Consider the following 12,263-nt stretch of genomic DNA (forward strand, 5'->3'; position numbering starts at 1 on the left):
GGTGCGCGGTGCGCGGTGCGCGGTGCGCGGGTCCCGCCGGCGCTGCCGCATTGCGGCCCCCCCGCTCCGCCGCTGTCGCCCCGGCCCCTTCCCCGGTGTCGCCGCCGCCCCGCGCAGCCCCGCCCCGGCCGCGATCCGCCAGCGGGGCCGCGGGGCCGGCCCGCGCCGCCCCGCGCCGCATCCCGCCACCATGAGCTTCTTCGGGTTCGGGCAGAGCCCGGAGCTGGAGCTGGTGCTGAGCGACGCCGAGAGCCGGCGGCGGGTGGAGCACAAGACGGAGGAAGGCAAGAAGGAGAAATACTTCCTCTTCTACGACGGCGAGACCGTGTCCGGGCGGGTGGTCCTCACCCTCAAGAACCCCAACAAGCGGCTGGAGCACCAGGGCATCAAAGTGGAGTTCATCGGGCAGATCGGTGAGCGGGGCGGCCTGCGGGCCCGGCTGCACCGCACGGTGCCCGGATGCCGCTGGTGCGGGGGTCCAGGGAGGGTCACTGCATCCCACAGGTGCCAGGGGTCTGGGGTGCATTGCTGAACCCCTTGGTACTGAGATCCCTGCGGTGCTGGGGATCCAGAGGGCATTGCTGGTGCTGAGAGTCCAGGGAGCATCGCTGCATCCCATGGTAACTCACTGGTACCAGGGAGCTGGGGGCATTGCTGTGCCCCACAGTGCTGGGATCTCACTGGTACTGAGGTTCTGGGGGCATTGCTGTGCCCCATGGCACTGGGATCTCACTGGTACCGGGGTTCTGGGGGCATTGCTGTGCCCCATGGCACTGGGATCTCACTGGCACTGGGGGTCTGGAGGCATTGCTGTACCCCATGGTACTGGGGGTCTGAGGACATTGCTGTGCCCCATGGCACTGGGATCCCACTGGTACTGAGGTTCTGGGGGCATTGCTGTGCCCCATGGCACTGGGATCCCGCTGGTACTGGGGGTCTGGGGGCACTGCTGTGCCCCATGGCACTGGGATCCCGCTGGTACTGGGGGTCTGGGGGCACTGCTGTGCCCCATGGCACTGGGATCCCGCTGGTACTGGGGGTCTGGGGGCATTGCTGTGCCCCACAGTGGTGGGATCCCACTGACACTGGGGTTCTGGGGGCATTGCTGTGCCCCATGGCACTGGGGTCCCGCTGGTACCAGGGTTCTGGGGGCATTGCTGTGCCCCATGGCACTGGGATCTCACTGGCACTGGGGGTCTGGAGGCATTGCTGTGCCCCATGGCACTGGAATCCCACTGGTACTGGGGGTCTGGGGGCATTGCTGTGCCCCATGGCACTGGAATCACACTGGTACTGGGGGTCTGGGGGCACTGCTGTGCCCCATGGCACTGGGATCCCGCTGGTACTGGGGGTCTGGAGGCACTGCTGTGCCCCATGGCACTGGGATCCCAATGGTACTGGGGGTCTGGAGGCACTGCTGTGCCCCATGGCACTGGGATCCCGCTGGTACTGGGGGTCTGGGGGCATTGCTGTGCCCCACAGTGCTGGGATCCCACTGACACTGGGGTTCTGGGGGCATTGCTGTGCCCCATGGCACTGGGATCTCACTGGCACTGGGGCTCTGGAGGCATTGCTGTGCCCCATGGCACTGGGATCCCACTGGTACTTAGGGTCTGGGGGCATTGCTGTGCCCCATGGCACTGGGGTCCCACTGGTACTGGGGGTCTGAGGACATTGCTGTGCCCCATGGCACTGGGATCCCACTGGTACTTAGGGTCTGGGGGCATTGCTGTGCCCCATGGCACTGGGGTCCCACTGGTACTGGGGGTCTGAGGACATTGCTGTGCCCCATGGCACTGGGGTCCCGCTGGTGTGGAGCAGGTTCTGCTCGCTCCCGAGTGATGCCCAGCTGCACGCAGCATTCCCACGACTGCTGGACATTATTCTGCCCTCCGAGCTGGGCAGCCTGGCCTGTTCTCCAGGCTTGAGCCCTGGCAAGAGGAAGGGCATTCCAGTCCTTTTCCAGGTCATTGTTTTCCTGTCCTAGTTTCTCGCTTCTGCTCGGTCACCACTTTCAGCTGCGAGCTGGGCATGCTTTGGTTCCGTCCTGCAGCTGCAGGTCAGCCCGGACCTGCTGCCAGCCCAGCTGCCAGGCCCTGCTCCCCAGGCTGGCTGTTCCTGCTCCAGGAGCTGCCTGGAGTCTGCCTGCTGATCCTCTTCGGGATGCTGAGGGTGCTGACGGGGTGGCTTTTGTCCCTATGTCCCTTTTACCTGCGTGGATCACCTTTCCTGAGGCTCGCAGGCTCACCTTGGCTGGTCCCACCTTCTACTCCACACGTCCCTGCACGGTTGGTCGGGTGACTTCAAGCTGTTCAAAACTTGTGGTTATCTGTGCGTGCAACCAATTCAGGTTTAATATTTCCTGCTGTCGTAGGGGAAAGGCAGCTGCCACACCCACTCCTCCATCGGAGCGGAGCTGTCCCTGCTCCACCGACATGCCTTGAGCCCCACAAGCCAAAATAAGTTCAGGATGTTCCCTCCCAGTGATGTGGCTGCATGCAAGGCCTCACATTTGTGGCTCTCTGTGCTTGGCTCTAAACCCCAAAATCACTGCTGTAGCCTGCAGCCTTTGCATTGCAAATCTTGTGGTGAGGGAACATGAGCAGGAGATTTCCCACCCAACCCCATGCTGCTGCTTGAGTTTTATTGGCTTTTCTTGTGCCTGACTCTGGTTTTTGGAAGGGAAGGGAGGTGTAGGTGAGGCTGTTCATCAGAAGCCAGGATATGAGTTCCTATTGATACGGTTCCCAGTGGAAATTAAGCATGAACTTTGTTTCCTGCCCCACTCTCTCTCTGCTCTGCTGCCTTGCCTGCGACTCATTCCCTGTTTTGGAAGATTTCTGAGCCATGCCTGCATGGAATTACTGCTTTGTATGCACGTTATTGCCCAAGCTGGGTGTGTTAGAGCTGCTGTGGCTGCACATCAGTCCTTATGCCCCTCAGGCCTTTTTGATAAATCACTGAAGTTTCTACCACTAATTGCACTTCTCAATGCTTTCCATCTTGTATTGTGACTTCTTGCTGCCATGAGGCCAGCGTGGAGGTGAGACAATTTAACAGGCAGGGGGACTGGGCTGTGAAGGAGGGATGTTTTGCAGGGAAGGTGCTCCAGAGCAGGTACCAGACTCCAGACTGAGGGTGCTGGGTCCTGCCTGCTCTCAGGTGAGCATGGAACCCATTTCAGATGGTTTCACCTCTGGTGGCTGTGGCCTGAGCAAGCCACTGAAATGTTGGCAGGTGATGTTCTAGTCTGGAAACCTTATAGCTCTGAAAACCTGAAATTACAGCTTATACCTGTTTGACAGGCTGGAGTGTGGGAAACATCACTCTTCTAAAGGCTTCAGGGTGCCAAACATGACCTTCTGAGGTAGCAGAGAAATCAATGCACTGACATCTGCCTCCCCTTGCTTTTTTGATTTGTGCCTCCTGCATCATGTGTCACGATGGTCAGGGCTGATTCCTCTATTTCTGTGGCTGGTTCTTCTTTTTCTGTTGGCACGTGGCTTCTCCCTGTCACATCAGCAAGCACTTTCCTCTCAGTGGACACAAAATTCAGTGCACAGAGAGAGGCTTGGTTATTTATGTCACCTGCCCAGCCTAAAGGGCTTGGTGACATTTGCTGTTGTGCGTAAGTGAGGGGAGCTCTAGTGCCAAAATTTCCATTAGAGAGATAAGGTGAGCAAAGGGCTGTGAGAAACAGGCATCACTTAAAGCTGAAATCGTGCGTCTCAAGGAGGGCTGAACTGCAGTTCTGGGCACCTCTAATACCTCTCAGAAGCCTCCTCTGCACAGTTTAGTGCTGACACTGAGCTTGGTGAGTGTGCTTGTGTGATGACTTAGGTTTTTGTTTCCTCATCTAAGCAGAAAGGCTTTGCCTTGCAGAAGGGCTGTGTGGGTGTCCTGTAGGCACAGGCTCACACGCAGGGCTGGGAAGGGCAAGTTTCATTGATGGGTTTGGGTAATCCCAAGCTGCTCATGCAAATTGCAGAGTTTTAAGGGTTTTGTTGTTTTGTCTTGAGGCAGAAAACTCAGTGGAGGTGTGGAGGAAATTAAATGAGGAAACCTGTAGTTTCCTGCTGGTGTGGGAGGGCTGGGGGGAAAAGTGAAGCAGTGCTGGTCACTTGAGCTGGTTTGAGCAGTGCTTCCAGAGGTGAGAGCTCTTCCCTCACTGTGCTCACCTGGCCATTAATGTGTTATCCATGGGCTGGAGGAGCAGTGGATTCAGCTGCCTCCCCACACACAGGATGGTTGTGCAGCAGGATCAACATTGCCATTTATTCCCTGCTGCAGCTCAAGGCCTCTCGAGCTCTTTGCTGCCCAAGGATAAGCAGGAGCAGTTGGAATCATCGTGTCCCCTTGGTTTTGCTCTGTCACTGTCTGTTCCAGACAAGCAGTGGTGGTTTTTCCTCACAGTGGCAATGCCTTTAGCCTGGAATACAGTGCGGAAAATTATTGGAAAGGTTTGTACGAGCTACAAACTGTATTTAATATTGATTATAGACGACTCGTGTGTCCCCAAGGCAAGTTCTTGATTTGTTGTAGTAAAGGAGGTTGTGTGGACCTTTTCCTTCCTGTTTCAGGGAGGAAAGTTGTGGGCTGCGCCTGGCTCTGATGGAGGGCAGGGAACAAGTGCAGTTCCCCTGGTCGGTTCTGTGAATGGTGTTGAAGGAAGGAGTGACCTGGACGAGAGAGTTGCTGAAAATCTCCTGTGTCACGTGGGGCTAAGCTTAACCTGGATTTCCATTTTCCTAGAGCTCTACTATGACCGAGGGAACCACCACGAGTTCGTGTCCCTGGTGAAGGACCTGGCCCGGCCTGGGGAATTCACTCAATCACAAACATTTGACTTTGAGTTCACACACGTGGAGAAACCTTACGAGTCCTACACGGGGCAGAATGTGAAGCTACGGTGAGTCCCCTGCCCTGGCTGACCCCAGTTCTGCTCTAAGTGCTGATACTCACTCTGATGATGCAGAACTTGAAATTAATTTTGGGGCCTGAGTTGTAAAAAGCTGCCTTTGAGGTCTTTACTTCACAAGCATGAAGCAGGCTCTTTATGGAATTTGTTTTTCCCCTTTTGAGTGACAAGAGAAATCAGCCCCTTTTGAATCAAATACTTGCTAATTTATTTGATAATTCAAAAAATCAAACTGTTTGGTTTAATCTCCAGTGAGGATATTTTTGCTGTAATCAGTCTTGTCAACTTTAATTGTGCTCTGTATGCAAACAGATGCTTCGCTTGTGCCTTGTTCATATGTTAGAAATGATATTTCACATCAAGGCACTCAATTGACTCAAAATCCTTTCAGTGCCTTCAAAGTGGGGGTTGGAAAAGCCTGAGATCTGCTCTGGGAGGTGTGGCTGTGCAGCCTGATGTAATGTTGCAAAAGGGCAGTGGTTTTAACATGTGCAGGCTGCTCCTTGGATCCCCAAAACGGGGCTTAGGCAACTTGGGCTCACAAATGCTTGGAAGCTGAGAGGAGCCTGCTTTTCCATCTGAAAATTCCCATCTGCTTTTCCAGTGTGGGGTGTTGGCTGCTCCAGGGGCAGGTACACATAAAGAGATGGGGGCTTGTTTGCTGTGGGTTTATTTTGTTCAGACCTGGACTAAAAAAGAGCAGTATAACAGCAAATGACATGGGAAGAGAAGCTTCCTTGCTGTTCTGCTTCCTCGTGACAATTCTTTGGTTTCCTTTGGACATTCCCCATTCCCTGTTCTTGAAATGCTGGCCCTTCTGTCAGCTGTGCATGAGCTGAACTGAGCACCTCACCTTGCAAAGGAGCAAGTTCCAAGCTTCAGTGGGGAAAAGGAACTTCCTCAGCGGACCTGTTGAGTTGACACATTTTATTCAGATTGGCAATCGAATGCATTTCAGCTCTTTGCAGGGGTCTGTGTAGTGAGGCTGCTTGGATAGCACAGCCCCAGCCCCTGTCCCTGCTGGGACCTGATGGGAGGGGACTGTCCCTGCAGGTATTTCCTCCGTGCCACCGTGAGCCGCAGGCTGAACGACGTGGTCAAGGAGATGGACATTGTCGTGCACACGCTGAGCACCTACCCCGAGCTCAACTCCTCCATCAAGATGGAAGTGGGCATCGAGGACTGCCTGCACATCGAGTTCGAGTACAACAAGTCCAAGTGAGTGATCGGGAGCAGCTGGGGTCTCAGGGACACACCTGCTGGAGGTTTCCTCAAAGGAATTCCATGTCCATGTGCTCCAGAGAGGCTGGGAGACAGCTCAGATCCTCCCTGATCCATGGGTTCCTCTCCTTCCCCCACACCTCTGGATCAAGGAGTGGGAAGCCATGGCTGTGGCTCACTGAGCCTGGAGCACAGCATGAAATTCTTGCTATAACTTCCCTGTATCCTCAGCCAGATCAGTACTTCCAGGTGCCTCCAAAATGCAACGTGTGCTCCTTTCCAAGCAACACAGCTGAAGTAAAAATTAACTCCAGCAAACAAGTTGGGAACTTTTAAAGTACTCTCAGTGCTTCTTTCCCGGCTGGTGCTGGCAAATCTCCCTGCAAATGGTGGTTGGTCAAATGTTAGACTCAATGATCTCAGAGGTCTTTTCCAACCTAAATGATTCTGTGATTTAGGTTGGTTTAGTTGAGCTAAAATACTGAGTTTGGAGCCTTTGCTCTTACAGGGGTTTCTTGCAGATATTCAGCCTGAAGTGATGTTTTTAATTTATCTGCTCATGCTAAATATTCTTGTGGGTTTCCAGAAGAGCAGAGGATGGAAATGAAGGGCTGGTTGCTGGTGGGAGTGGTTGGTTTGCCATCTGCTGGGGATGAGAGCAAAGTGCTTGCCCAGCAAGTTCCTGCACGTCAACCCCAGCCCTGCTGTGCTGCACAGGGTTTGATCCTGGTGTCTCCTCCCCTCTCGTGCCAGGTACCATTTAAAAGATGTGATTGTGGGGAAGATCTACTTCCTGCTGGTGCGGATCAAGATCAAGCACATGGAGATAGACATCATCAAGAGGGAGACGACGGGCACGGGGCCCAACGTGTACCACGAGAACGACACCATAGCCAAGTATGAGATCATGGATGGGGCACCTGTGAGAGGTGAGAGGGCACAGGAACCCCCAGGATTGCTCTCCTGGAGGATTTTGGGCTGGGAATAGGACTCTTGAAGTATCTTCTGTGTGCTCAGCATCCTGTTCCACTGTTGTGGGCTCAGAACAGGGGATCGATCTGATCCCCTTCCTTCTCCAGTGTGATGAGGGGCACCTAAGACAGAATCCGTTGCAATGACTTAATTCTTTTGATGAAGCAGTGGCAGAACCAGCTATAAATTCACAGTTGGCATGGGCCACCAGCTGTCATTGCTGCAGCTCAGAGCAGAGGTGGTGTTCTTGCTCTGTGCCAATCCTGTGCCACTGTTCCTTTGCCCAGCAGAGTCACCTCTAGAGAAGATGTCACCTTACTCATTTTGTCCTGCAGTGCTGTCTTGATGCAGGTCCCAAAAGAGTCCTGTGGTGTTAGAGTGGAGCTGGAATAGCTGTCAGCAGGGGCAGGATCTGGCTGAGGACCGTGCAGGCTGATTTCTGGAGGGAGTTGAGGTCTTCTAGCTCATGTTAGTCCACTTGTGGAAACGGTGACAAAGGTTGTGGCCGTGTGAGTTTGTGTTTTGCTGCTGCTGCTGCTCTCCTGGTTTCTGTCTGCATCCTGTCTGTGCTGACAGCTTTGTGTCCTTTCCAGGGGAGTCCATTCCCATCAGGCTCTTTCTGGCTGGCTACGAGCTGACTCCAACCATGAGGGACATCAACAAAAAGTTCTCTGTGCGTTATTACCTCAACCTGGTGCTGATCGATGAGGAGGAGAGACGCTACTTCAAACAGCAGGTGAGAAACAGAGCTGCTGTTCTCCTTGGACCTGTGTGTGACTGATTGAGATGCTTTTACAAGGACCTACTGGGAATTTGGGATTCATCACATGGAAGGATGATCTAAAAGAATGTCAGGTCAGGTGTTTGTGGCGGTGAGGAGGAGTCTGGAAAATGCCTGCCTGGGTTATCTTTCCTGCTCAGTGGTATTATCAGTGGCACTAGGACAGAGGTACTGTGGATGTCCTCTGTGTGCCCACCTCAGTGGTGGAGCTTCTGTGGATCGCCTTATTAGTGGCACTAGGACAGAGGTGCTGTGGATATGCTCTGTGTGCCCAGACCCCAGAGAGGAGCTTCCTACCCAAATTTCAGGCAGGCTGCCCTGCCAGGTGTGTCATTATTGGACACGGAATGAGTACACAGAAGTTTGGTAAAAGTTTCTGTGTACTCATTTAAAAGAGGAAAAGAGAAAATTTTATTTCTGACCTTGCAATATACAGAATTCCAAAAGTGACAGTGGACTGGAGGATGAAATTGCCACCTCTCCAACCACACTGGTCAAACCAACAGTCCATAAATTCTCTCCTCCCACAAAGAAGAATGCAAAACAATCATTATTTACATGAATGCTGCATGAGAACCCTAGGTGAAATATGCCATCAGAAGGCATAGAAAACTTTTTAAAAGAACTTTAAAACTTTCAAAAGTGCTATAAAAGAAAACTTAACACTTTTAAAACAGGGCAACACCGGGTGTGTCCCAGCTGTGGGTGGAACAGCGAGCCTGGTTCACCCTGCGGGGCTGGGTGGGGCAGCAGAAGGTCTCAGCAGAAGGTCTCAGGAGCCCTGTGTGTCCCTGCAGGAGGTGGTGCTGTGGAGGAAAGGGGACATCGTGAGGAAGAGCATGTCCCACCAAGCTGCCATCGCGTCGCAGCGCTTCGAGGGGACGTCCTCGCACGGCGAGGCCAAGCCGCCCGGGCAGCCCGAGAACAACGGCCGGCAGTGAGGCCGGGGGCGCCGGCAGCCCCCAGCGCAGCGGCACCGGGAGGACACCCTCAGAGACTGCACGGAATAAATACCCGGTTTTGACTTCATTCCTTTCCTCCAAGGACTGGCGGGGTGGGACGGGGCGGGAGGGCTCGGCCGGCTGGAGCTGGAGGTGCCACGGCACTTCCCAATCCAGCCATTCCTCCGGGGGCTGCCTGATCTCCTCTGTGCCCCCAGAGCCCCGGCCTGGCGGGGAAGGAGAGAGCAAGTGAAGGCCCGGGCTGCCGTGTGGAGGGTGCCCTGGGGCTCTGCAGGATGGATTATTTTTCTTGCCTTTCCGAAATCTTGCCTGAGGAAAACGCCCCGGTGATAAAGCTGGATGCTAGAGGAGGGATCAGAGACTGTGGCGTGGCCTGCTGGAAATCTCGTGGTGGAAATCTTGTGGTGTCATCCCCTCGCTGCTTCCCCTTCTTCCTCTTCGTGCTGGCGTTGGATTCCTTGCCACAAGCAGTTGGATGCTGGAGGTGACCAAGCCCTGGGACTGCCACCCGGCCACGTGGAGCAGCGTGCTGTGTCCCACCGGGAGCTGTGGCTGGCAGGAGGGAGTGAGCTGTGGCCACAGGAGGAGGTGGCATGGGGTGGGCAGAGCGGTGACGGTCCCAGTGCTGCTGGGTGGGCAACAAGTGGGGGCAGGAAGGCTCCTGGCCACGAGCTGTGCCTTCCTTGTCTTGTCCTGAGATCCACACTCCGGCTGCTGCTCTGCTGCAGCTCCCAGGTGCTGCTGCAGGGAGGTGTAGAGAGCAGCTCTGGAGCTCTTGGGGGCTCTCCTGTGGGTGGATTTACTGCCCTGCCCGTGTCTGTGTCCTTGGGACAGAGCAGGCTGGGTGTGGGGATGGACAGCACTGTGGGGACACAAGATGTGGTCTGGTTTGCTGCCTCGTGCCTGCGGGATGAGGGTTAGTAGGGACAGAAGGTGGATGCAGTTGTTGTGGGGGGCTCAAACAGGCCTGTGTGGGCTGCTGGAAGGAGCCAAGCAGCACCTGGAAGGGTGGTAGAGCTCTGATTCCAGAGACACATTCCTGAGGCTGAGCTGAAGTCACCAGCGAGGTCTGAGAGCATGCAGTGAACTGAGAACCTGAACGTAGGTTTTCTTTTTTAAAATAACCTGCTTTTAGCCTTCAGCTAAGTAGACTCATGAGAACATTCCCAGAAGGAAGTCACTCTTCCATTAAAAATCAGATGTGGCTTTGTAGATTTGATTGAATTTGGAGAATGTCCATCCTGTCCAGCTGCCCTTCACCAAGCAGGTGCTGAGACCTGCTACCCAAGGGAGAGACCAGCCTGCACTGAGTGCTGGGATATGAGCTCTGTCCAGTGGGATTTGTCTGGATTTCCCTGAGTTTGTGGCTCGCTAGTTTGTCCAGCTTCCTTTTGGCTCTGGAATCAAGCTCCTCTGCCCTACAGCTGAATGTGGACCAGCTGGGAAATGGAAGTGTCTGCTTTGTTCAGTGCAGTGCTGGTGGAGGGAGTGGGGCTGGGGTGGGAAGGGGAGCTTTCTATGTAATGACAGCTGCTGTGTTTCAGTGATCAATGTGTGTTTCTGCTTGCCAAAGTAAGTTATCTTTTCCTCACCACGTGTAGGGTTGTGGTTTTTAGTAGAGCTGGCCAGTCTCGCTCTGTAGAGGACACTAATGCTCTCATCTTTGCTGAATGCTCGTGTCACCCCCTGGTCCTGCTGTGCCCCACTGGAGACGTGGCTTGCTTGTCCCCCCACGGGGAGCCTGTGCCATGGGCTGGGGCAAGAGCTGGCTGCAGGCAACAATCACCTTGTGCCAGCCCGAGGGCTGGGGCCTGTGCCAAGGCAAAGGACCCGGGTGCCACTTGGGACACCCCTCCCTCCTTCCCTCCAGGGGAGCTGGCTGTGCTGCAGCCAGGCACAACCCTCTAGGGACAAGTCAGGCTCCTTTGGGAGCTCTTGGGGATAGCAATCTGTTCTTCTATGGCTGAACTGAGCACAGCAGTGCCCTTGCAATCTTCTTAAGCTTTCCTTCAGCTCCCTCCTTGCCTTTATTCCTTTATTCCTTTATTCCCTTTATTCCCCTGGATTGTAGGCCATGTGGTAGGAAAGAAGCCCCCTGGATGGAGATGTCTGCATTCCAGGAGTGGTTTTTTTCCTGCCTGACTGGGTGTGAGATCATTGCCTGGGGCTGTAAGGACATGACTGTTCAACATCTGTTCATTCCTGGAGGGTTCCTTTGGAAAAGGTGCATCAGCCTGTACATTGATTTGGAGGATTTTTCCTACTTTGTCCCCTCTTCTGTGTCCCTGTGTGTGGAACCAGAATTCAGAAATGTGCCCATTTTTACTGAATCTGATGGACCATTCAGCATGAGCCTGTACATTGATTTGGGGGATTTTTCCTGCCTTGTCCCCTCTCCCCCGTGTCCCTGTGTGTAGAATCAGAATTCAGAAATGTGCCCATTTTTACAGATTCTGATGGACCATTCAGCCTGTGAGCCACTGGGCCCTGTTTTGTCTGGGGTGGAGCAGATATGCTGAGCATCCTTAGAGAGAAGCTGGGTCACTGCAGCACGAGGTACTCTAGAGCAGCGTTTTCAGCATGTCAAGGGGCAGATGCTGCTCGAGCAGTCGTGCCCCCCTGAGCTGGTGGTTCTGTGCTGTACTTGGGTCATTCCCTCCCTCCCAGGCAGAGGGGAGTGGGCAAGTACCAAACCAAGCAGTGCAAGTTGTAATTAAGCCTCTGCTGTGTTTACATGTTTCTTAATTCGTCGTCTTTTCAATGGCTGTATTTTAAAACTTGGGTTTTTTTGTCTCTCCGATTAAAAAGAGCCAGCCCTGGCTGTCAAATGCTGTGCACGAGTTTGTCTGATGTTTTATACTTGGGTTGGGTTTTTCTCTGTGGTATGAAGAGGTTTTTCTTTAAAAGTGCCACAGTGTGCAGCTCTCCAAACATGCTTGAGGAGTTTGTCCTTTGTGATCTTTATAAATCCTTGGTCTTTCTTTAAGCTGTGTCACTACTTGGCAGCTTTACTGGTGAAGGACCCATGTGGCTTAAAAAATTAGCAGCTGGCTTTATTTTCTTCCATTTCCCTGATGTCAGAACTAAAATAACGTGGGAACTTTTGTACCTGCAGGAAGTTCACTGTGATCTGCTTTGTGTATCCATCTCCAGAGAGACTGTTCACAACAGCATGCACTGACAGGATGAGGGGGAAAGGCTTCAAACTGGCAGAAAATAGTTTAAATGGGATGTTAGGGAGAAATTCCTCCTGATTGTGTGGCTGCTACATCCCTGGAAGTGTCCAAAGCCAGGCTGGACAGAACTTGGAGCAACCTGGGCTAGTGGAGAATGTCCCTGCCCATGGCAGGGGGTGGAATGAGATGATTTTAAGGTCTCTTCCAACCCAGGTTATTCAATGATTGTAAAT

The 12,263-nt window shown here is 53.7% G+C and overlaps 1 protein-coding gene across 1 annotated transcript; it reads left to right on the forward strand.

The window, feature by feature from the left end:
* The first annotated feature begins 130 nt into the window (after nucleotides 1-130).
* Nucleotides 131-11,687, forward strand: VPS26B (VPS26 retromer complex component B). Its single transcript, XM_021525813.2, has 6 exons — nucleotides 131-413; nucleotides 4,753-4,909; nucleotides 5,972-6,136; nucleotides 6,893-7,068; nucleotides 7,705-7,847; nucleotides 8,690-11,687. Exons 1-6 carry the CDS (start codon nucleotides 191-193, stop codon nucleotides 8,831-8,833), a joined length of 1,008 nt encoding a protein of 335 aa, XP_021381488.1. The 5' UTR covers nucleotides 131-190; the 3' UTR covers nucleotides 8,834-11,687.
* The last annotated feature ends 576 nt before the right edge of the window (nucleotides 11,688-12,263 follow it).

The sequence above is a fragment of the Lonchura striata genome, chromosome 23 (genome assembly GCF_046129695.1).
Source record: "Lonchura striata isolate bLonStr1 chromosome 23, bLonStr1.mat, whole genome shotgun sequence".
In the NCBI taxonomy this organism is placed as follows: domain Eukaryota; kingdom Metazoa; phylum Chordata; class Aves; order Passeriformes; family Estrildidae; genus Lonchura; species Lonchura striata.